General features: G+C 42.5%; 1 protein-coding gene across 1 annotated transcript in view; it reads right to left on the reverse strand.

The window, feature by feature from the left end:
• The window catches only part of TTC39B (tetratricopeptide repeat domain 39B), a gene marked incomplete at its 5' end in the record, with an annotated part of 72185 nt that extends 45745 nt beyond the window's left edge, over positions 1-26440 (reverse strand). Inside the window, 2 exons of the mRNA XM_084277881.1 lie at positions 1825-1859; positions 26387-26440. Coding sequence (XP_084134007.1) covers positions 1825-1859; positions 26387-26440 — 89 coding nt within the window. The remainder of the gene's footprint in view (positions 1-1824; positions 1860-26386) is intronic.
• Positions 26441-26750: the final 310 nt, after the last annotated feature.

Genomic DNA, 26750 nt, shown 5'->3' on the forward strand with positions numbered 1-26750 from the left:
ATTCCCATTACTCAACTGATCAAGTAAGAGACGGGCTCTGTAAAGAGCATTCAGCACACATGGCATGTCTCACGACAGGTCAGTGTGCTAAGCTGCTGCTAACAGGTGACAGATACTGCCTTTTCCACCTATGCAAGTTTTATTACATTTAGTGCTGCCCATTTTAACACGCACAATCATCAGTTTCAACCTTGCAGGGTATTTTCAGAGCCTTTTTTAAAAAGCCATTCTCATGGATCTCATGTAATGCAAGTTGGGGTTTTTTTGATACAGCTGCTCCACAAACTAAAGCAGCCCTTGAGACATTAAAATGAATCTGTGCATTTATTTTCTACATGAAAATTGAAATAATCACATTCATCATAACCACATTATATTGTATAAAAATTAGTATGAGCTCAGGCAAGGCAGTTACTCTCACTGTGCTTTCTCCTAGGCTTGTGCAGGACCACCCAAACAAGAACTCTGGGTGGTCCTACAAACAAGCTGAACTAAAGGCAGTGAAACCTGAACAAACGGGAAGTTAGTTTTTAAACACACATATATCAGAATCACTCAAGAATGTAACAGTGCAGACATAGTATTTCTGGCCAGTGGATGAAGACAATAACCACAGTGACAACTGTTCAACTAGAGACATTATGTATCAACACAATTTCTGTCCTGCTAATATTCTCTCCATCATCCCACATTTACTCTGCTGCATAATGATTATTACAGACAGAAACAAGGCAGAATAAACCAACATCAACCTAACTTCCACACCGCTATAAAGCATCTCTGTATGACAACTATAAGCACAGAAGAGGCTCCAGAACAACAAATCAAAGGTCTGCATGCCTATAATAAATATCCACGACATGATCAGATAACAATAAAAACAATAAGACATAAGTAATAAAGTTAACATCACAGAGGGAAAATTTTGCCTAAGGGAAGCAAGAGCCAAGGAGAGAGGTTATCTGATCTTAGAGCAATTGCTAGGGAGTCAAAAGGAATAAAAAGCAATTATTACTGTGAAAAGTTCTCAACACAAATATATCATATTCTTATTTCTGTCCTTCTAAGTCTCAGGAAGCTCTGTGTTTCATTAGTGTAGTTACTTTTACACAGAAAGCAGACCGTAACACACAAGGTAAGATAAACACAGAGGTTCTGGCAAATCTACAAATTTCCAAGGCTATGGAAGATTTGGCAATTAAATTCAGTCCAAAGCTACTGCTCCTGGGTCTAGAAGTTTTTTTACAATCTGAGGATATCACTATAATTCCCTTCGCATGTGCTTCATGGCACAGTAAAATCCTACAGAAAAACTAAACCCACTTATGACCAGCATCATCTGTTTTCATCACATCTTAATGTGAAGTGTTGCTTCAGGATGAAATTTAATGCCAGAGAAGTGACTGTATCTCACTTCATTAGGGAAAAGCATCTGTGCAGCACTACATTATGAGGTACTGCAGTTTCCTTTTGAAAATCTCACTTAGATGGTTTTGCATAATGTCTTATCTGAGGTTTTTCCACTAAGCAGAGCTTCTTCTCCATGCAGAAATGTCTAAAGCTGTCAGGATGTAAAAAAAAGTTACTAAAGTTGCTATTTTTATTTCTTTACAGCTTTAACACGTGTTGACAAATACTTCATCACATATATCAACCTAATTACATCTCGATTTCCCAACTCTTGGGGACCTTAACTGTTCTGGAAAACGCGAATGTAGTCAGTGCCTAAAAAATGCTGCTTCCCTAGAATGGTGCACACACAGTATGTCATTGCTGTGTAAGTAGTTTTAATAAGGATATATGTATTTAAAAAGGTGTACTTACACTGGGATGTTTTCAAAGGCATCTTCAAAATTTTCCTGCAAATGAAAAACAGTTTCAATCAAATGTGCATGTATGTTGGAACTTGTGCAACATGGCAGAAAGTTACCTTAACTCCGCAACATACAGTAATAACCAGAGAATTCAGAGTTTATTGGCTTTTTATTGTGCTCTCAGTGCAAATCATTACCCAGATATGTTTCCCATGGGCCTACTACATCAGACAACAGTTAAGTTAAACCAAAGACTTCAGATTCCCAAACTTCCACCATGTACACACCACAGAAGGCAACACTGACATGCCTTGGGAGTTTGTGCAGCACACATGATGTATCTGGGATGCACTAGCTGACCAGCATATCAGTATAGTTAAAACAAATAAATAAATGGTGATAATAGTTCAGCTCAAGGGTCATCTATTTCTGCATCCAGTTTCCACACCTGGCCAGTAGAAGTGCATAGCAGAGACAACAGGGCGAACATCTCTCCCTCCACACCCTTCCCTCCACACTTTCCAGCCTACAGATTTTCAACAGAAGTTGTGGTCCTGCCTCCCTTTGATCCCACGTAGACTTCTTATTCATGAGGTCAGAAACTTAGTAAGGAATTTCACAAGTCTGCCACACAAAACGTGCAAAATAATTTCTACTAGAACCTGGCACTTGCCACCTTTGTTTAGCAGCCTTGAGCTTTTGAACGGAAAGACAGTGAAGAATCAATTCCTACTTGCTCTTCCCTTGACACTTGTGTTTTGAAAACCTTTGTAGTTACTACCCAAATCATCTCTTTTCCAAGCTGAAGACTGCTACCTTACTCAGTCACTCCTCAAGCAGGAGCTATTACCCACTTAGAACTCTCTTTTCTGGAAGCATGATGGTACAGATTATTCCAATTTTTAACATGCCACAGGAATAACACTGACTTGGTGTTCAAAGGAGTTAAGAGAATACAGATCTCACAGACCATTCTCAGGGTATGTAACCACCAATGACACAAGCACTAGAGCGTCTGCATCAAAACTTCCCAAAAAGTCTTCAAACCAAAACAGACACTAAACAAAAGAAACTATTTGAGTGCTTGCTAAAACACTAATTGCTTACTTCAAGGCTGTCCACTCAGATTAAGACAACACACAGAGAACATTGTTAGACTCACTGGCTTGGAGGTGGAGGACCAGTGTATAATCTAGTATTTACCTCAGGCATGATAACATGAGATCCAAGCTAACATTCAGCCATACTTCAGAAGACAGACCTAAGCCTCATGAATATTATGTTTCTTCAACTCACCAGAACACACAGCTGATAAATAATCAAACATTGTAATGATGCATCACGTACTGCTTCTCCACCACAGGACAAGTTCAACAATACTCTACATGACTGTGATCCACCCTCCAGAAAACATTACTTTACCTGCATTTTCAACTGAGAAAAAAATTCTGCTCAGGAGTAAAAACAAACTGCTGCAAAAGGACAGGACTTTTATCATTATTCACAGAATATGTTACTAAATCAATTTTGCAATTCAATGTCCATTATTGCCTGCAACTGACACTGCCTAGGAGTAACAGGAATGTATTTAAAGACATTTTATGAACAGACCTCCCAAATGATCTCTTTCAAGCTAAATTTACTAGCTGACAACACTATAGTAGGCAGAACAAGACCAACTGCGAAGAATACAGTAATCAACTTAGGAGACAATAAAATGAAGCCAGATCTGAGGACAGCTGAACAGAAACATCCGGAATGGAAACCCTGTTTAACCCCCAGACACTGACAGAAGTCATCCATCCCCTCTCTAAATAGGCTTCCCTGAAAACTATTGGTCTCCTTAGGGCAGTTCCAGAGACAAGAAATAAAAAAAAAACCCAACAACCACCAAAACCAAAACAAAACACACTGACAGTTTTTTTGAGCACATCTTTCCTATGAGACCAAACCAGACACGCAAAAGCCAAAGTACTTTTAACTGCAAGGTACTTAAAAAGAACAGTAGCAACCACGACAAGATAAAAAACTGTGAGGTGAATGTGTTGTCTGCTCTTTCAAACTTGAGAGCTGCAGCAATGTATGTAAAGAAAGGGAGATAATTTGTGCTCCAGACACTAAATAAGAAGTATAGCCATTTCCTACTTCATTCAATGCCTATTACAGGGAGAAAGAAAAAAAAAAAAAAAAAAGTTACATCCACCTACATTATAAGAGAAGACTGCAATTGAAGTGTCCAGAACAGCTCCTCCAGGATCAAGTTCTGGGTTTCATCATGCTCTTACCAAGATACAAAATGTTTCCAAAGTAATCAGAACTTACTCGCTTTTCACCAGTAGTCTGATAAAATTTACTTGTACTTTAAAACCATTTAAGGAAAAAAAGTGCACCTTGAATGCTTCAAGCTGTATATAATAAACACACATGTACAGACAGGTATACACAATATATATTATGTTGACTGAAAAAAGATAATCAAGTAATCAATAAAGTTTATCCATTCCTCAGAGTACAGAAGGAGCCTCAAAACACAGACAGATTCTCTCCCTTTTGGTTAAAGCCTGTTGAAGTTCCCATCTTCAGCTGCTCATCCCCATACTGCAACTTCCAGCTGATAGAGCTGAACTGCCATAGCCTACTTCCAGAGGTGCCTGTCCATTTTAGTCTACAGCAAAGCAGAGTCCTTAATTCTGGCTGAATAGTTTTACTTCACTCCAATGACCGGCTGCACACAAGTTCCTTCAAGCCTCAAGTTGCATGCAGCTAGATCAGCCCCATTCGTGACCTCTACACAGCGTTAGCATAGAATACAATTTCCTTTATTTACACGGCTGAAGAGGCCCAGCACAGCAAAGTCCTTCCTTCATTTCCTTCACCTGACCCAGGTCCATCCTGCAGCAAGTCCCAAAGGTCCTTCTCCAGCATGTCCCCATTACAACAGCCACACGCATTCAGCAGAAGTCTTCAGGAAACACAAACACCAGAGAAATCCACATAAAGGGCAACACGGCTTTTTTTTAATATGTGACTCAGAAAGAGAGATACATTAACATTTAAGTCAGTAACAGGAAAAACAGTTTTACAACCACGTCTCGGTTGATTATGCTGGCTAATGCTGCAATCCACACACTTTTATTGCTCCTTGTCCAGAGAACACGTCGATCCAAGAATTGATCCAAGAATTTAAGGCACATGAATTTAAAGCAAACTGCCACTAGATGGCATGACAAAAATCGACTCAAGACTTTTCCACACATTTGCAAAAAAGACTGGTACAAGATTTGACAAAATAAAGCTGTCTCAAGATTATTTTTCTTTAATTACATTATCTGCTTTTTTTTCCTGTTTCTCATAGTACTGTTTCACATCTTTTTGGTGCCTCACTTTCAAGATGTGAGCAGGCCTGAAAAGAATTAAGTTTATGCAACTGAGATGCACGCTTGCAATCCAAGAAAGTTAAGAGACATAAGCAGGCACAATGTATTAATGCTAAAAAAGTTACCAGAGTTCCTGTACTCTTCAGCAGTAAGAGTGAAAACCATTCACAGCAGACCACAATTCACCTGTAAAGCCTGCAAGTCAGAACGCTTACCAGTGACTCTACTCTTGTTCTAATACGCTGGTGTAAAGCAGAAACAACCGCCAGTCTTGATCATTACAGATATTCTACCATCGTAAGTCATTTAAGCAATTTTTAGACTATATCCTGTGACTCTTCATAAATTATTGACATGTTTGCTAATTGTTTTGTCAAGCTAAGTGTTTAAATCCGTGCTCTTCTCAAAGTGAAGTAGGCAAACTTGCTCAACCTACACTATTTATTTAAAATCCTGATTTTTGACAAGATATGATTACCAAGTAAGGTATTAACTATCTAGGTTCTCCCCACTGATAACATAACTTCAGATAACTAAGTCCCATAGTATCTAGGAACACTAGCCATGATGTGGACTCCATACTAGATTGGACAAAGGGGGGGGGAAACCCCCTACTCTTACCAACATAACATGACAAAGGCTGCACATTGAATGAACAGACAAATGAGACCATGTAAGATAAGAGTGAAGTAATGCTATCTGGAATTAAATACTGTTGCTACACCACGTTCACCTGCCTAGACACAGCTTGATTTTGTAGATACTAAATAGAGCAGTTTTACCTGAAGAAACACCTGGATTCTACATAAAGAGGCTTCACCAAGAGGTCTAAAATTTCTGTACCGAACAGGAAGGATAACACACCTCACAGTACATTCATGTGAAAATGATCATTCTGCATATGCACTGACCTTACCGGACTTTTATGCAACTTTGTAAATGTTCATTTTCCATCAGCCACAGGAGCAACAACTTAAAATCCCATGGCATTTAAAACTTAACGGACAGGGCAGCAATATGCAAGCTTCTAAGATAAGTCAAGGACACAAAAGGACAACATACAGTCTCTCCCCTTAGTTGACCTGACTAAACTGAGAACTGCTATTAGCAGGCTGGAAAATATCCTGAAAAAACACCACCAACAAAATTAACAAAACTCCCAGATGTGTGGCTACATGGGAGCATGTCTGACCCCAAGTCCACTCCCAGTTCTGTAGTCAAGCCTTTGTATTATAAAAATATAATGACTTTCTCAGCCCTTCAAGGCAACTGTGATATTTAAACCAAAAAAAAAGGAAAAAAAAAATCACTAGAATAGCCCACAGCCACAACCATAGCAATCAACAACTGATTGAACTTGTTCCTGGAAATTGGCTAACCTGACACCAGTCTCGGGGATGGTGAAGTTAAATATGTGAGGTAACAGAAAACTTCTCATGAAAATAATTCAAGAGGTAGAACACATGACAAATGCACATTTCTATGATTTCTTATTGGAAGCATTACTTAAATCTTTTTTGATTCACCAAAAGCACGAGAGCAGAAATACTATCTGCCTTACTGACATAAACTCACAGAAACCAAATCAGTACCAGGCATAAACTTTTCAAGAGTTTCTGGTAAGCATTAGTTTCCATCATGCCTTTTTTCTGCTGTGTCAAATTCATGTTTTTCAGGGAGAGTGCTAACTACTAGAGTACACCAGTGAGAATAGCTACCAACACTGTCTTTCATGCTTCCAAATTAAGAGTCTGAAAAGCCCCCAGCATTGCAGTTCAGATAAGCACAAATGACTACGTTTAACACCAGCCAAGTTTTGTGAAACTGATGGCTTTTACACAAGGAGCAATTATCTGTAGTTCTGACATTATTCTACAGAGAATGTATTCAAATCAATGCACTGGCTATGTCTTGAACCAAAGATGCTTTTTATGCTATAAAATTCACTGTTGGAATCCCATTCACAGAATCAAAATGATAATGCATGCACAGATTTCTTTTAAAGTAGTTTCTGAATACAGATTACAGGGATTTGGTCTCACATCTTTAAACAACACATTTTCTCCACACCGCCACCCTCCAAACCACTCCACTGAAGCATCAAATATTGGAAACGACCACCTAACAAAAAAGAATGATGGAGATGGACAGCACTGCAGGCTCACTGGTGTAAGAAGTTTCAGAAGTTCAACTTGTAATACTGCTCAGTTAAAAATAAACACATTCAGCTAAGGAAACTGTCGGGGTTCCTTATTCACCTGTAGTAAGAGAGGTAGGGTAACGCAGCTACACACATCTACAAACTTCAGATAGAACCTGCAGGAACTAAAAAAAGAAAAGCAATTCTGAGAACTTGACCTATGAAACATAATCTGTTATGGACACCTTTCCTGCGCACTAACAATCGGATGACTGTGTCACATAAGGACAGAATTCAACTGTTGCTTAAATGAGCAGTGGCATGAGAAAACACCATGTAGGACTCTTTTTCAGATGTTAAGAGAGAAATTAATTCCCAGAATGAGAATTTTGGTGAGCTAAATAACATCCATATTCTTCTCATTTAAAAAATACAAATGCTTTTAACTTCCTTATTCAGAAGTGAGAGTACTATAAAGACTTCAAAAAATTTCTTAGCTACCACTTCATTAGATCTGGTGCGGCCATTTCTCATAGAAAACACGTCCCACTTTACAAACTTGCAGAAAAGTCACCTGGGACAAACTACATCTTAATGCTTACTGCCAAAAAACACAAACACACGAGAGAAAAGGAATTTCACTGACTTTGTAGAGAAACAACTTGGGGGGTAGAGGGAGAAGACATCCCCAACCCTTCTTCTCTGTCACCTACACATGCTTTATTTGCCACTGCAACACCAGATCCTGGTATTAACGATTCATAGCCAAGAAACAGATGAAAAAACACTCAGTTTGAAGGAGAAGATGCAGCTGTTACAAAAGAGGATAATGATTTCCCTTTCCCAGAGACATAAATAGCCTTGGGGCAGAAAGAACTGAATTGAAATGAACAAGTTGTGTTCTACTCTGTACAATTTTTTACATGGAAATTAAAAAATTAAATTAATTTATCTAAAGGAAAAAAACCACACAAATTTTTATGTTTAGGCATTGTATGAGGTTTATTGGTTTGACCTAAAAATATAATCCATTGGCTTATTAAAAAAATGTTCTCAAGAACATCTGCATACCAGTGTTTTTCCAGTGAACTGAATGGACCAGCTAGTAGCTGCTTTGCAGGACCTCTGTTTTGCTAAATGTTTTCTACTGCAGATGAAGAGCCTCAGCAGAGAGAAGCTAAACATCAAACTCAGTAGTTCAGACCTACATGTTCAATCTCATCCATATAGAACAGTATACCACGGGATCTTTACCAACGTGGGTGACTTGGTTGGGGGTCACACTTTTAATAAAAACAAAACCCAAACAAACTCACAAATAAAAAACCCTGAGTTTGTAAAATTAAACCCCTGCTTTACTAGAGCTTAGCTGAAGAGTTGCTGAATAGTTAGAAATCCAAACAAACTTCCACTTTATTTAGCTCAAAAATTAAATGTCACTACTCACAAGAACAAAGTTTTCTCCATTACAGTCTGGAAAGCAGGGGCCTTTTGATGCAGCTGCTCACCCCAAAATTACCAGAAGACATGAAAATGGAATCTTAAACAGTCCACCCACCAATTTTTACAGAAAACCAGATTTTTGCAATAAAAGCACACGCTGTAACTAAGTGCAACACGTTTTAAGAAGTATGTGACTCTTCCTTTGCCTTCAGCTGCACGCAAGCCGGACGATTCTTAAACAGCATCAAAGCCTCACTGCACAAACCAGGGCAGAAATGAGAATGGACATCAGCTGAAGGAATGACATTCATTGATGTCAGTCGCAGTGAGTCGGATGAGTTACACACCAGAGGGAGCAAAAAGATGAAGGCTTTTCCTCACCTGCTTCTAAAAGACAGGGCACAAGGCAGCCATGCTTTAGTTTGCTGACATCCATCTCACTTGTTCCAGGCACAGCTGGCTGAGCCTGTGTGTTTAAGAAATGTCTCAAACTACATTTCTCCTTCATGACAGAAAAGTGGAAGCACCAGACTCAGTTACCCACTCAAAAAATAAAGAATCATAATACACTTCACTGTAAGTGACATGCAAATAGCTGCTGTCAACAGTTATTCACGTTCAGATTCATAACCAACATTTTTCACATAAAAGCAAGAGTAGAGTTTCAGTTAAAGTTGGCTGAACACCAAGCTGGCTTCCCTTACTGTTTATACTGGCACCTTCCTGCTATCTGACCTGCATTTGTTAGTTTGACCTGCAGTTGTTTTTGTACAAAGAGCACTCATAATAAGAGAAATAGGATAGCAGCATAGAATTTCATCGTCGCAGTAAAGCTTTTTTTCCTTAATTTGTAATTAGTAGGCCATCTTTCCTGTCTGTCTCATGTGCACACCCCTGGACACCCCCAATTCCAAAGGAGTGTCATATATGCTTACATTTGCTTGTGAGTGGCACCAGAAAAACAAAGAACGCACACAACAAACCCATGCCACATACTCTGGAGCTCCTAGACCAGTACAAATGCAGCAAAATATGTTCCTCATGGAAAAATCTTCACAGAGATTGTGTGTGTCACTATTCTTGATCGATTTCATTGGACAGAACTGATTGCCAAGCAATTCTAAACTGAAAGGCAAATGCAAACAGATGCACCTTGGCTGGGTAAGTCTTCCTTTTCAGACTGTAGGAGGAGTCGCTTGATAAGAATGTGAAGGCAACTAAGGGGACTGAGATGGCAGAGACAAGGCACAGCCATTCTTCTCAAAATAGATACTCTGCAAGGGAAGACACTGTGCACTTGTCCACTCTGTCTTTAAGATTATTCAATCAAATTAATTATTCTCGCAGCAGACCTGCTTCTGAGTCAGAGAATCACAGAATTGTAGGGGTTGGAAGGGACCTCGAGAGATCATCGGGTCCAACCCCCCTGCCAAAGCAGCTCCTCAGCTCATATTGCACATATAAAATGGTCCTGTGATCTTTGGAAATCAGCGAGTGCCAGAACTGGACACAGGGAAGCCTCGTTGTCCTCCAGGAATTTCCTGTCCCAGACAGGTGACTCACTGCTGTACCCTCTGAGCTTTCTGTCCAGAGACTCGATACCCACCAAGTCCAAGAAAACTCAACAAGCTCACAGTCTGCTGGATCCATTCCAATTTAGTTCCAGTTGCTCCCTGGCAAATCCTCTCCCTGTGGCAGCAGAGTTCCTCCTTTGGAAGGAGGCTCCCGTGTGTCCATTTCTTGCAAGAACTTTGTGTCAAACTCATTAAAAGTTTTAACAAAAATTTCAGTGTTGTTTGATCATTTCACAAAGTTACATAAAACCCCATTAAAAAGAAAAGGAATTTTAGTATCCTATTTATTATGTATAGAGTTGGTAAGATCCCTGTCACATCTTCCTACACCCAATTTCTCGTGGGACATAACCATAGCCAGTAAGTACTAGGTACATCTGCATTTCCCAGGACACTGGACACAGCACAGATGAGATGGAAAGCCAAAGCTGGTAAAGACTTCCCTACTCCAAGCAACAAAAATTTAGCAAAATTCTATCAGCTGCCAAATAGACCATTTGCTTATTTTTTTTCATTCATTAGAAGAGGGTAAAGGCCAGTGAGATGTTTCAGGCACACAAGCAAGAGGATACTTTCAGACACCAACTGACAGTAAGGTGTTAGGGTAGAGCATCAGAGACCAAATGTGTGTCTGCTCTTGTAATTTGATTGCAAGGAAAAAAGGCATGAGCACCATGGAAGTCACTAGCCTCCCTGTGACTCAAATCAAAAAGCTTGGTCTTATCAGTGCTGGTGACATTAATATTTCAAAGCTAGTCACGTTTCACCCATTTTAGTTCAGAACTGGCTATCTCATCATCAAATTTAGCTTTCCATGACTGGCTAACTTTCACAAAAACTTCATCTGAGTCTAGACAAAGGCCCACTAAAGATTTTGCTGCTAACAAAATGGCAAATGAACTGAGCTGCTGACCCACCTATCAACATTAGAGACAGCAAAAATAACTAGAACTGGGAAGTAAACAAGAAGTATGGATAAGGTAGTCAACACAAATCTCTGATGCTGAAACAGATTATTAATAGAGACTATTTTTAAGCCACCCATCAAAACGTGGAGAAGTAAAGAATACACTACCCTTCGAGCAATGGGGAAACACACATATTTCTTGATAGGCAAGGGTTAATCTCTTGTGTGAAATCGAAAAGGATCTACAAGCTGCATAAAGAAATTAAAAATCCGGAGCAGTCAGGACGCTTTCACTAAGGGGAAGTCATGTTTGACCGATTTGACAGCATTCTATGAAGACATAATCAGGTGGATAGATGACAGTAGTGCAGTGGATGTGGTTTATCTCAATTTCAGTAAAGCATTTGACACCCACAGCATCCTTGAGGTTAAACTGAGGAATCTCAGTGTGGTCTGGGGGATTGGGTAGTGAGGTGACTTGTGAACTGGTTGAAGAAAAGTAGTAACAGAATTATGGTCAATGGGACAGAGTCTAGCTGGAAGCCTGTATCTCGTGGAGTCCCTCAGGGCTCAGTGCTGTGACCAGTACTATTTCATATATTCATCAGTGACCCAGATGAGGGAACAGATTGCACTGTCACCAAGTTTGCTGATGACACAAAACTAGGATGAGTGGCTGACACACCAGAAGGCTGTGCTGCCATCCAGTGAGATCTAGAGAGACTGGAGAGTTGGGCAGGGAGAAATTTCATTGAGTAAAACAAAGGCAAGTATAAAGTCTTGCACCGTGGGAAGAACAATCCCAGGTACCAGTACAGGTTGGTTACCGACCTACTGGAGAGCAGCATAGGAGAAAGGTACATGAGAGTCCTGGTGGACAGCAGGATGACAGCAATGTGCTCTCATGGCCAAGAAGGCCAGGGGCATCCTGGGGTGTATTAGGAAGGGTATGGTTAGTAGGTCAAGAGAGGTTCCCCTCCACCCCACTCTGCCCTAGTGAGACCACATCTGGAATATTGTGTCCAGTTCTGGGCACCCAGTTCAAGAACAACAGGGAACTACTGGAAAGAGTCCAGTGCAGGGACATTAAGATGATTAACGGAGTGGAACATCTTTCTTATGAGGACAGGCTGAGGGAGCTGGGTCTCTTTAGCCTGGAGGAGACTGAAGGGTGACCTCATTCATGTCTATAAATATGTAATGGTGAGTGTCAAGAGGACAGAGCCAGGCTCTTCTCAGTGATGGCCAGTGCTAGGACAAGGGGACTGCCCCTTGTGCCCCAGGTGCAAGCTGGAACATAGGAGGTTCCATGTGAACATGAGGAAAAACTTTTTCACTGTGAGGGTATCAGAGCATTGGCACATGCTGCCCGGAGAGGCTGCAGCATCTCCTTCTCTGGAGACATTCAAAACCCACCTGGACATGTTCTTGTGTGACCCTAGTACAGGTGATCCTGCTCTAGCAGGAGGGTTGGACTAGATGATCTTTCAAGGTCCCTTCAACCCCTAATATTCTGTGATTCTCTGGTTTTGTAAAAGCCATGAATCAACTTGACAGTTATCCTGAACTGGAGACCATCTTTACAAAATACCTGACTGTCATACTGAAGAATCAGACACTATTACCTCCCAGTTCCAGTGCTCAAAAGAGAAACAAATACCATCACTGTCACTAGATTAAAGAGTATACACTATACTTCGATGGTGCAATGCTTGATGCCATGGCTGCAGGTTCTGGAACTCTCCTAATATAATTTTTTTCAGGACAGCTGTTGTCTTATCTACCATGAAGAATTTCATAGCTTACACAAATGGGCTTTCTGAAGATCTCATCTGAAGACTTTCTCATCTCATTCACAGAACAAGGCACTTTATGGGTTTAAAAAAATAAAAGAAAAAGCACGCACTGATCAGTACAACCAGAACAATGAGAACTGCTCAAGTCACACAGCTATACTGCAATATGCTGTAACAAATAATGTGTTATCAGCATAAGGGAGTGTTGTTGCTAGAGCATTCAGAGACAGGTTCTGTGAGTGCTGCTTGGTATTTGGTCCAACTGGACCAATGTCAAGCCAACAGAATGCGAGGTCTCTGAAGTGCAGCATCAGCTGAGCCTGTACCATGAAGAGAAAGTCACCTGTGAAAACACAAGCAAGATGAGTATCAGTGCTTTAGATAGGATTGTCAATAGTTCAAATTTTAGAAGTGTAACAGAATTACTGGCAATACATTTCCATCATTGTGGTGGTTTAGCCCTGGCTGGAGGCCAGACGCCCAAAGTCAGTCTATTACTCCCCTTCTTCGTTGGGCAGGGCAGAAAATAATATATATATTAAGAGACTCAGGAGACAAAATAAGGACAAGGAGAGATCATTCTGTCAGCAATGACATAGGCAAAACAGACTCAACAAAGTGAAGAAGAAACTACCTAATTTATTACACTGTACTACAAAGAACAGTGAAAAACCGGAGTCAGGAGCGTGACCAGATCTTAAAACAAACACAACCAGATCTTAAAACACTTTCCCCCCACCACTCCCTTCTTAGCAGACTTTAGTCAGGATTTTGCTCCCTTCCTCCCCCCGCTCACAGCACAGGGGGGCAGGGACTGGGAGATGGGGGCTTCGGTCAGTCCCCTGCAAGTTGGTTTCCTTCTCGGCCAGGGCAGGGGGGAGGGCATTCATTCCACACTCTCCCCCTCCTGCACCATGGGGTCTCACCCACAAGAGACAGGCCTCCACGAACGTGAATCCTTTCCCACAGGGCTTTATCTCTTTATCACAGTGTCTCTCAGTCCCAATCCTCCACAGGATTCCAAGCCTCCCCCAGAAAACCTGTTCCAACGCAAATATTCCGCTCCCATCTCTGTGTCTCTGATTCTCCTCATGGCTGCAAGTGCTGCCAGGGGCTTGTTCCAACGTAGGGTCACCGCGTCTTCTCTATGTCTCCACCTGCTCCACCCAGCGTGAAGCCCCTCCACGGGCTGCAGGTGGGGTCTCGGCCTTTTCCATGGGTTTCTCCACGGGCTGCAGGGGCATCTTTCTCTCCGGCACCTGGGCTGCCTCCTCCCCCACCCTTTCCCGGCCTTGGTGTCTGCCCAGCTCGTTACATCTTCTCGCTCCCTTCTCCGGTGGCAAAATGCAGCTGATTCCGGGTTGTTTTCTCCTGTATGTGACTCTCAGAGGCGCCATGACTGTCTCTTAGGCTGCGACTTTGGCCTTGAATTGCTCGTTGCTTATAGTTTAGGCTGGCAGAAAACTGTAACTGCTGCTTAAAGAAACTGTCTCAGCAGCACAGCCTCACAAAACTGCAACAACCATTACAAGAGCTAGCACCCAGTTCTGCTGTCAGGGGCACAACAGGTTTGTCATTGTTTTGTCATACTAAAAAAAAAATATTTGCAGTTGAGATTTAAATGCATTTACTAAATTTTCAAGCCCTTCTCCAGCAAAGACCTCTTGTTCAGCATACAGTAGTTTCCAAGCTTTGATGAGGTCCCTAATGCACAGTCAAACTCATGTTAAGTGTGGGTAGCTTTCATCAGGAAGCAGCAAAACTTCAGTTTCAGTCTCCCTTGTCCTTTCCCACAACATATCTGATCTTTTGTCACGCAGTGTTCCACAAAACCCCTAAGTTCATTTAATGTTACCACTTTTTAAAAAAATAAGAATCTCACAGACATCAAGATGGATCAAACAGAAAGGCACTGTGTAAGTCAAGCTGCAATTACAAATTAAGCATCAGTCTTGACTCAACGTAAGGAAGAAGTAGACAGGGTAGAGACAACTTCCCAGGAAGCACAAAATACAACTAGCTAAGAGGAAAGGCACACTGTGCTATCCTGACCTTTACTAGGCAATTTCAAATAAAAACGCTTGATGGTCACTGCTTCCATAAATTTCTAAATCTAATGAGTAAAATACTAATTATGGAACAGGTTCACCGGGTACTTGCTATAGACTTATCCACGCAAAAGCATCACCTCTTACATATTAAAGTTCCCCCAGAGAGGTATTTTGACAGCGTTCCAGAGTGCATACCAATTACAGTGCAATCAACAATCCTAAACAAGTCTCATTACAGAATCACTGCCTTGGAACTGCTGATATTAATACTTCTCAGAGAAGACCCTAATCTGGGCAACAAAACATGTTTACCTTAAAGATATTGTAAAAAAAACCCCAAAACCAGGGAATATGAGTATCTCGGGTATTAACCTCCCTCAGTTAAAATATCCTCTTGACTACACAGCTGGTTACTCATTTGTACCAAATGCAGCAGCAGTTGCTGCATATTTAGCACCACAAAGTTCTATTTTATAGTGAAAAGCAATTTAAGTGATTTTTCTTAAATGGTTCATTTCCTTTAAAAGGAGGTCTTGCTACAATAACAGTAATTCCAACAACCCTATTTACGATAATGTTGTTCTCATTACAGAACCTGAAAGTCTCTACGGATATATTCTGATACACCAGCAGTGCTACCTGCAGTAACAAAAGAACAAAGCTTTAGAAGCCAACATTATGTACAGTGAGAAGCGCTTGCAACACAGGATTAAAGCAAGGACTTTTGTCCAGAGCACAGCTTGTTCCTCCAGTGCCAGACAGACACAGGCCACCTTCCGTCCCTCCTGGAAACATTCCGATTTTTTTCATTAATAGAAAAGCATCCCCTTAAGAACAGAGTATCTCCGTTAGATATTAGTCAGTTTTTGTACTACTAATTTATGTGTGTGTTCTAGAGTTCGTAATCTTTCCACCAGAAAGCAAGTGAGACATACACCTAACACAGAAATATAGTGTCACATTCAGACCAAGTGTCACATTAAATTACACTAAGCAGAATCAGATCTTGACTTAACCAGGCAGTAAGCTCAAGTGTTAGTTCCTCCTAGGCTACTTACAGGCAAGCACAAACAGAACACATTCTCATCTGAAGTTATGAGGATAACCCCTACCAAAAAAACCCAAACCAACCTACAGGTAACACACACCTTCAAACTTCATTAACATAAAGTAAGAGTTAGCCTGTTAATGTCCCTCTAAAGTTTTATTAATGTGCTAAGTGTCTGTGGCTTTCCTTCTTCAGTGAAGACTCACCCTACTTTAATACTTCATCCAGTCTTATTCCCACACGGAGCATGGTATTCACTCAGGCACCGCAGGGCAGCTGCAGGATCCAGAGGAGAGACATCAAGAGACTATATACAGGTGCACTGAGCCCAGTACATGTTTCCCCACATAAGAAGTCATGCCATTCACTTATGCACTGGAATTGTTAGGAAGTTGCTATTATGTGTCTCCCCCTACCCCCAAGCACAATCCCTGTGCAGCTTACTGATGTCATGAGGAATTTATAGCCTTTGGAAGTTCCAGCTGGAATGTAGTAACAAGGACAGAGGAAATACACAGTTGCTACCAGCTTCCTCACTTCTGTCCAAAGGCTCACTTTAGCATAAATGTAAGGTGACACGTATGTCAATGCCTCTAGGCAACTGCTCATGTACACATACTCCCTCCTCCTCCTCACAGGAGGACTATAGCCCTCTTTTAGCACAGGCAATCAGAGCATCGATTCCTGGACACCAACCCCACACTGCAATAAGCATACGGTGAACTGGCCATCGTCACTCACACTGTGCAAAAGGAAATCCACATACAACCCCACAGTCCAGTCTGAAGCACTGAACCTCCACACACATCATCTTCCCATCAACGCCCAGAGAGACAGACACAGAAGAGTGAAACCCGTTACAGAAGGCACGGATGGAGGGCTTCTTTTAACCATAGAAGGAAATGTATCAGCCACACAGTTATTCCAGGCTGCCATGGAACTATCTGCATCACAACTGATCTTACCTGTTGCTGGTATCCACATCTATTTTCATTATAGCCCATGGTCATTATATACTGGAAAGGTTTAATGGATTTGTGGAAGTTGTTGCAAAATTTTTTTAAACTTTTTCATCATTTCTTCAGACCATGCAAAAAACATTTACCACAGGATGAGATTTCATAATAAGGAGGATACAATTTAGGCTGCTTTCTGCAACCTCGACAATGTAAATTCAGTAGTTCCCAGAAGTCACCTACATAATCTAGAGACCAAGTGCTATGGTAAGGCAGGATCTACACAGATGCAAGCCACAACACTCCTAAGTAGTTTACCTTTCCAGGGTAAAACTGTGTGCTCTATTGTCCCTACTGCACAGACTAAAGCTAGACCAAACAAACTTTGTGTTTGACTTCAGTCAAGGACAGGAGAAACATGCATCAGGATACCCTGGGCTGCTATCAGAAGATGTAACCTCAACTTGCCCTTCTTGTGCTATACCCGTCCTTGTAACAGCAGTCTTCCACAAACACAAACACACACCAGGAAAGTTATGTGGGTTTAAAAAAACCCAACACCTTCACACACACCCCCCAAAAAAACCCAACACCAACCAACCCAACCTAAACATTAACAACACTGGAAAATTCAACTCTTTTGGATTGTCAACTGAGTCCCCTTCTCTGATGCACAAGAAGGTCAAACACTGACAGTAATTAAAGGCAACTGCAGAAATCCCATGGGGGCCAAAGGAGGCTGCTTTTTGTAGAGAAACTAGACACAGTGGACTGCATCCCACAGTTACAACTCTTAAGCCATTCAGAGAAAGCACACAATCCTCTTCCAACTATCCAGTCTCTAGTCCTTGTACCCACACTCTTCTTGACTACTCCTCACTTGTACCAGTGCAGTTACCTCTGGTGACACACCTGTAAACTGAACAACTTGGTTGATTCAGCATGAAACCCCAAAGGCACACAGAGCTTTATCTCCCCAGTAACTACTTGCTTACCTTCCCTCAGGGACATAAACATCCTCCTCTTCACTCAGGCACATCATTACTTAAAGTTGTTGTACTCAAAAAGTGAGCTTGCAATGTAGAAGCTCACAACAATCACTAATTCAGAATGCAGTTTTAAGGAGTCCTTAGCAGTGGAGCTCTGAACTGCATAAGAGCATCAATGCAGAGTATGACTTCTAGGAGGGCCTTCCTACTTGAGACCTGATTTGAGACACTGGCATGACTCTACACTTCTGTTTCCAGTTGAGGCAACTTCCATTCACTTCACACTTCCAATCCAAACATACCACTTAACTCAAAGGGAAGATAAAAATCCCACCATTCAAATAGGCAAAACAAACTTCCAAACAGCCCACTGTATTTTTTTTTTAACTCAGATATTAACACTCCTTTGACAAATACTGGAAAATACATTCCCTCTGAAACTTAACTACACAGCTTGTGCCATCCTTTCTACTCAGCATGACTTGAATGTGCATAGCTCACATTTAGCAGAAGTCAAAGTGCTTTGGCAAAGTGTCAGACTAAACACTCCATCTTCCACAAGCCACTGGCCACGAGCTACCCCATACTTTCCACTGATAGAGGGAGCTATAGCCATATATAGCTCCTTAATCCAAATTACATTAAAAGAAACAGACACTGAGCTGCTGCTGAATCTCTCTTTCCCAAGGTTTTAAAGAGACTTTGCTTTAAGCTCAGTAGAACGGAGCTTAACAGAGCCAGCTACTTCACTGGTGTCAAGTAGCAGTACACAGGCAGGTACGTTTAACTGGATTTCCCAGAGTCGCACATGTTTTTCATGCTAAGATTCTCCATCTGGACAAGGCACAGATTTAGATATTCTTTAAGACTACATTTAAGCCACTGAATCTTGCCTTGAAGTTCTTCCTCTGGTTCAAGTCACACTCTAAAATTTAGCTGAACTGCTTCATCTTTAAAGTTTAGTTCCCATGCTTTTCACACTTCCTTTGACAAGAATGTGAATAACTAACATAATTAACATATCATAAAGATACAAGGATATAACAACACAATAATGAGATAAAAATGGCTTCAACACTCCCACCGCATTCTCCCTCAATGCAGTTAACAGGATTCCTTTTCAAAATATTTTTCTTGCTGGGAACTCCCTAAAAAAGCTGTACTTCACAAAGTATTCAGTTATGTTGCAGTTTATTAACACACAAGCCAAAACACATCAGGTGTTATGCCTCTTTTCTAAGCCATTACTTGTAACTGTTTTCATAAAAAATTGTTTTCCCAAATTAAAGTGAGAAAGTTTTGCAACGAATGTGGAATACTTCATGTTTTGACATGTTTCTTCAGCACCTTCTAAACAAGCGAGCTACAAGAACCCTAATGATCTGTGTAAGCTTGCCTCATCTAAAAAGCCTCTTTACAAAAGCCACAAATTGTAATTCTACATCTTACAGTATTTTCCCCAGCAAGCTCAGATTTTGCCGCAGGACCTTAGAGTAGACATTTAGTAGCGAATTGCTATTCATTCTTTTAAAAAATTAAAAGATTAATTTTTTTCATTTTTTTTTTCTTTTAATTTGCTCCAGCCTGGGAGCTTACTAAGTTTACAAACAGGGAAAAAAAAAAAAGTGACAGAGTTTAGCTAGCTGCCCCACTGGATTAGGTATGAACCCTCCAAAGGGACAGAACCAAGATAAAATATCTTCTCCCATGTCCATAATTTCTTGATAAAAAAATAAAAGCCATTCTACCTGTGGCATTTTCTACCTCTATAATCACACTTCCTGCGCTTAAACTAACAGTAATATTTCTTCTTTCTTCTGGGCACCTACTACAAGTTACTGCCAAATAACTCAACACACTAAAGGCTACGTTTCTTAGGACCAGTACTGCCCATCCTTGACAGACACTGAAATTCCTGCCTTCAGAAACAGGTATCCTCCACACCTCCTTTTCAGTTTAATGATTGTCCTTGTACATCCTCCAATAAGAGGGTGTCTGGAGAGCCAGACCACACCTGATGCTGGATTCTGGGGACAAGAAGAAATCAAAACAGTGCTACACATCCAAACATTGGCCTGTGAGGTTTATTTACTACTCTCTTGCACGGCAAATGTGCAAGAGCAGCAGAATAAAAGCACGATACACTCACTGCATCATAACAAAGAAATATTACTTCTACTAAGGTTTGAGGTATTAAGATTACCTTCCCTTACTATGCGGTAACAGCGTTGCTTCCTTACTCCTGAATGACAGGTGAGTACTCTCTTGCTTATTAAGAACAATCTTGCTTTTTGCACCCCGTGTTTGGGCATAAGTCCACAGATCTGTGATATTTATTTACTATTGACTTAGCTGAAATGATTTTTGAACCTGAGAGATGGAATTTTTAGAACTTTCCAATTCTCACATTTCCAACCATCTAAACAGGCACTTGATCACCTATGGCACAAGGATCTGGGACGTGTCCAGGCTCTAAATAGGAGACATATCATCAGCAATACAGATCCACCTCCAAAAGACAATTCTCAGGTCTCCAGATGCCAAATTTTACTCTCTTTTCCAGAGAGCAGTGATCCACCATTTCTGCTCCCTGGAGTATAATATTGTTTGTATTACTCCAGAAGAAACAGCACATGTGAAAATCACTGCCCAGCAGATGGATGTGGTCTGTCAGGCTGTATCCTGCCAGGCTGTCACCAGCAACTATGATCTTACCTCTACCTTCTGCGCTGGTGCCACACAGTAAGAGACAGATCTGCTATTTACTTGACACTTTCCTTCCTATTGCAAGTTCTTCACATTGGGCAAGCTGTAAGAGACTTACTTAACCAGAAAGAAGGTAAATAATCATACTTGCTTATTACCTAGTCACATGTTGAGTCATCCTGGCACATGCTGCTGTGCGACGCACGGTCTGCAAGAAGCAGCAAAGCTCCTTTTCTCTTTCAACATGGAACCTCTTTGCCAAGAGAGACGCCCAAAATCAACCTTTAAGCTGTCACTGACTTCCAGCAGTTCCAAACAAGCCCATGATCAGCTCAAGAGGTTTCTCCAAGCCCACTGGCACGAAAATGTCAACAGGGGAAGATCATATGTTTTCAGAACGAAACACATAAAGTTGTAACTGTCAAACATTCACTACAAGAAATCTATCCCCCTGTAAGTTTATGCATAAAAGTACACCTATCTTCTAGTGGATGACAAGCTTTCAGCTACAACTACCAAAACAGCTGTACTCATAAGGGCAGGCTGCACTATTATAAATTAGACACCACCTTCCACAAAATAGCAGCAGTTCAATATACAAAGAAAAAAACTTAACCTTAAGAAAAAAACCCCAAAAAACAACCGTTCCTTTTTGTTCTGCTTATTTTCTATACAGACAGAACAAAATTACCACCTCACCCCACCCCAAACACAACAACAAAAAAAAGAGATGAAAAAAAGAGAACTAAAGGCAAATTAGAGAAACAAGTTTATTTAATAGGTACTTCTCTCTCTCAAAAGTTTGTCAGCTCTGCCTTCCCAAGAGGCACCTGGTGATTTCCACAGTAACCCCACACTTCCCTTTATCAGCTGTATCTTACTATCTCTCACTCTGAGGGGGAACGGTATACTGATTACCTGAAGCCAACATTAAATAAGGAAGTTTAATTGGAATGTTGCATACACTTTCTTTTCCCCTCCAGGAAACCAATTAAAGACTTAAGCCACACTTCTTTTTTCTTTATCTACCCAGCTTTCAAGGGGCTCAAAAGAGATGAACGAAGCAAGCTCTAGGAAGCCAAATATAAAATGGAAAAATGTGAGCAATAAAAATTAGCTCTCTTAGAACAATATAGCTAATATAAAATTGGAATACACATGATTACCTTGAACAGATGGTCACAAGGAAAAACAATACCTCTCAACAGGTACACCCATGGGTTAAACAAAGTTTTATTTGAAATAAATAACCTCAGAACCTCGGAAACAGAAACAGCAACCTAATTTTATTTAATAATGCAGAAATTACTAGTCACTCTTAGCTTTACCGAACTCCTTTGCTCATCTGTGCTGCTAGTACACCTTATCTTAGAGTTAAACGTGCTCTGACAGTAGGAGATGCCAGAACAGGAAAAACTGATGAGCTACTTGCCAAAAAGCACAAAGCTTTGGAAGAAGCTAATACAAGCAGTTCAAATTGTACAAGATCTACTTCTCAGAGAGACAAAACTATAAAAATCAGATTAGGATCTTTTAAAAACAATCATCCTTTGTGACAGCACGTGCCCTCACTACCCCTTCCCAACTCCAGATTCCTACGATACTCTTCACTTTTTAAGGTGAAGTGGCTTGTTTCCAGCTTCCCAAAGTCTCTGGGGGGAGCGCAGCTATTGCTGTTTCTCACCACTGGGACACTTTTTCCAGGCTGGAAATACCAAACAAAACTGGTGAAGAGTCGTCAGCATAAACACGAGAGAACAGCCAGTGCTGCACTGTTCTGTAACTTACTCCAAAGAACATCACTGTATTAAACTGCTGGTGTAAAGGGCACCACAAACAAGTTCTCTGTACGTGCAGCAGCTGCTGCAGCGGTACATGAAAAGCTTGAGTACTTGGAGTACGAACTGGTACTAAAGTGCTTTTGAGCTAAAGACTTGATTTCATTTTTAAATTAGCCCTGAAGATAAACTGTTCAGGCTGATAAGGCCAGCCTATAGAGTGAGTGTCCCTGCCTGGGCAGTTCAAGGGAGTACAGCATGCATCACCAGACCTTCATCACCTAAATTTTCCTTAATAGGTTAGTTTAGAGCCAAGGCACAGATTAACTGAATTGGCCAAGCTGTCCTTAATACAAGTCTTAGAGTCAACCACAGCAAGGACACTGAATCACTTTCAGATCTGTGTATAATCTTTAGTCTGTCTGACTGTGGACAAACAAGGTTTTCTTTTTTTTTAGCATCTAGATAATTCTTGACCATGATCCATTCTGTCTGGCCACAACCCTCACATGTACAAAGGCTAAGGTTGGGTTTGTGGGTTTTATTTTTTTAATGGATAGGGAATCCCCAAGTAACCAATTAAGCTGGCATTAAGACTTTGAAAAACCAGGGCAGCACAGAGTGAACTTAATGGGAAGCAGATCTGGCCCACTATTTTAAGTAATCTTTAGGCAGTGGAGTGTGTGTGGGGGGAGAAGGCTTAAAAGTTTTGCTTGAAGACTAGGCAGGGTTTGGGAGTGCTATTTTGTCCTTAAAGTTAAGCCTATCTTTACTAGATTTGCAACCTGTTGCAAAAGCATACTAGTAAGAGTATTTTTCATAGGTGAATTCAGTGTCATATAGAGGTTTAAGTGTCAAGTGTGTATCCTCATTCTGAGTTCACATCTAGGCACACCACAGATAGACACTTCCACTATGATCATGCAGGATCCAGGAAACTGCTTCCCAGCAAAGGATGACTACACACTCTAACACTTGGGAAGCAACACTGCACAGGAAAATTGAGTTTAGCAGCCATTTGTTGTCCCAGGTGACCATACCCATAACATTATCTTATTAATATAGCCTCTTAGGCTTAGGTCTCCAATTCCAGTTAGTGATTAAAAAAAAAAAAAAGAGAAAGAAAAACCACAACCCCACCCAACTATCATATTTGCATTAGCTGTGGAAAAAAACCAATGGCTTATTTACACTTCATACCACTTCCTGACCATGCTCACTGGAAAGCCACAGCTGCAGGACAATAAGGCATAAATCAGCAAAGAAACCCAAACCAAACATGGTACCTGACACCTCCCTGAGCTGCAAGAAACATAAGCAACCTGGTACCCTAAGCCTGGACTTCAGAAGCTGGGCTCTTGCTGGTCAATGTCCTGTTAAATAGGAAACAACTTCAAGGTTTCACTTCACTTTACTACTCTGTTCCAGCAGATTTGAAGAAGGACTTCACAAGTCCCTGCAACGCAAAATTCTGTGCTCAAAGGTATGTTCATGTAGTACGAAGCACGTAGACTGAAATCAGGAAGCAGAGCTCCCATCTGCCACACCCCATGAAAACAACACTGTTTGGACACATGCAGCTCTTAACAAACCTGACCGTTGGTTCTAAGTGTCTCCGCTTTCTTTTAAGAAGTGTTTGCAATGGTTACCATCTTGGGAAGCTGAAGTTGGGGGAACATTAGTCTCTCATGCATGAAGTGCTGAAATCATACCCAGCTTACCGGTGAAGAAGACACCGTGGTGCACCTGGGAGCAACGGCAGCCTACAGAGGTCTAGATAACTTCTGCTGCAGAAGCAGTGACTTTCCCCAAGATCAAGCCACCACGTACCCTCCTTTTCTGAGGACCCCAGAGAGTTGAGCACAAGTCTCTGCAAAGGTCTTTCAAGCTACCTGGATAGCGCTTTGAGCATTTTGCAGACTAGTGCTCAAATAAAGCCTCTTCCAGGTGCTTTTATGCCCACCTTGCCATTTGTTTCGCACGGCAGCTTCTTTTCTGCTAATAAAGGATTGATGACAGCAAACTTGGTGAAGAATATTCGTCCCTATTTTCCACACAAGGCAGCTGGGCTACAAGTAGGTTGCAAAATACCTATTTTAACAATGGTGAATTCTAACTACTTGCTTACTGAGACCAGCAAGGGTTTGTTAATAACTTGTTTTCACTGGTACTACTCCTTATATCGGAAACAAAACTCAGCTCCACAGAGATCACTATGATTTTGCAGTGATTCACTCTGGTATACAATGAGACTTAAGTATTTCACATCCTCTTCACATTATGCCTCCACACTATAACCTTAGTAATTAGCAACTTTTATAGCACGCTCTGAAACACAGACTAGTATATATCCCCACCTTCCAACTGAGAAAAAGAACAAACAGGTTTTTATCATCTCTTCCAAGAACGGCTTCTGCAACTGCCAAATACAAAACACGAGGAGTCAAACAAACTACACAGCCTACCATGTCCCACACATACACATTTGTCAGTTGCCCTGTTGTGTGAAACACTGTCTCACCTCAAAAATGGAGTGCTGGTTACAAGCCTGCTTTCAAAACTCACCCTAGCAAGGTTGGGTTTTTTTTTAAAAAAAAAAAAAAAGAAAAACACCCAAAACAAAACCAGAAAAAGCCCCAAAACACTGCCCCACACACACACCTATTATGTAACCATATGATTCACAAGTTTTCTTCAGCAAAGTTCGGCCAGAGGCATGCCTTACCAATCTTTCTGGAGAAGCTCGAGCAACATTTGAAATCGTTCATTTTAGGGTGTGGAGCCAGAAATCACGCCAGCATTCCCACACGTGCACACCAGAACTACGATCTCGTGTGCTTAAAAAATCATGCTCCGGTTAAACCTGCCTCAGTTGCGCAGTGTCCTTCCCCAAAGCCAGCCCAGGAGACCCCTCACCACCACCAGCTTTCTGAGGGGTGTTACCAAGGGTTCTGCCATTGCCGTTTCCTGGATTGAGAGGACACGAGCAAAGTCTGAAAGCTCAGGTTAAGTGATCTGTGTTTGCGCTGCTGAAAGGACCTTTAACCAACACCACAGGGCAAAGACAAACGCCGGTCTGTAACAGCGTCTTACAACGACTCCAGTTCCCCCCGACTTCGCTTCCCGGCCGCAGAACCTGCCCGCCCACCCCCCCCCTCCGCGGATGACCCCACGGACACGGGGCCTACGAAGGAGGAACCGTAGGCTGCCAGACCACCCGGGCAGAAAGGGCTTTACACCATGCCACCGATCCCGGCGAGGCAGCGAACCCCGGGGGCGCCGCTGCGCTGGGCTTCCTTCCAGCGGTGCTGCCCGTACCTACCCTGCGCCGCCCGGGCCGGCTCGGGGGGAGAGGGGGATGCGCAAGGGTCGCGCCTCACGCCCGGGGCCGGGGCGCAGAGAAGTGGCGCGGAGCAGCGCAGCTCTGACGGAGAGCTCTCCTTGCCGTTCCCTTTTGCGGGGTGGTTTGGGGTTTGTTTTGGTTTTTTTTTTAATATATAAATAAAACGCAAGGCGAGCGGCGCGGAGTGCGGGAAGGGGCTGCCCGCGGCCCCGCTGCCGGCACAACTTTCTCCAACTCCCGGCGGCTCCGCAACCCGCCGGCGGCCGGGCTGGCCCCGGGAGGAGGCGGCTGCCCGCTTGGCCGCCCGCCCGGCCCCAGCGCCGCGGCTGCGTGGGGCAGGTGGAAGGTCGGGATGCCGGCGGAGCCGAGCCCCCGCCCGTGCCTCCCCCCGCCGCGACGCCGTCAGGGGACAACTGACCGCCGCCCGCACGCCCCAAGCCCGCTCGCCGCCTCCCTCTGGTTACCTCTTCGCCGCCGCCGCCGCCGCTCTCCTCCGTGCCGTTTCCTACGCTCGCCATGTTCCCGCTCCGCTGCCCGCCGCGCCGGGATGACTGCGGCCGCCGCGCCCCGTCCCGCTCCCCGCCGGCTGTCCCCGCCCTCCGCACTTCCCGGCCGCCCCCACTCGACCCGGCTCGGCTCGGCCCAGTCCGGCCCCGCCGCCTGCCCCCGGCCTCGTCCGTGCGCGACCGCGCTCGCCGCCACCTCCTCCCGGCCCCGGCCGCCACACAACTCCGGTGGCCGCGCCCCCCCTCATTTGCATCGCAGGCCCCGCCCCCGCTGCTCGCGCCCGGTCGCTCAAGCGGCGACCCGGCGGCCCCTCTGCCCTGG

The sequence above is a fragment of the Gallinula chloropus genome, assembly GCF_964237585.1.
Source record: "Gallinula chloropus genome assembly, chromosome: Z".
NCBI lineage: Eukaryota > Metazoa > Chordata > Aves > Gruiformes > Rallidae > Gallinula > Gallinula chloropus.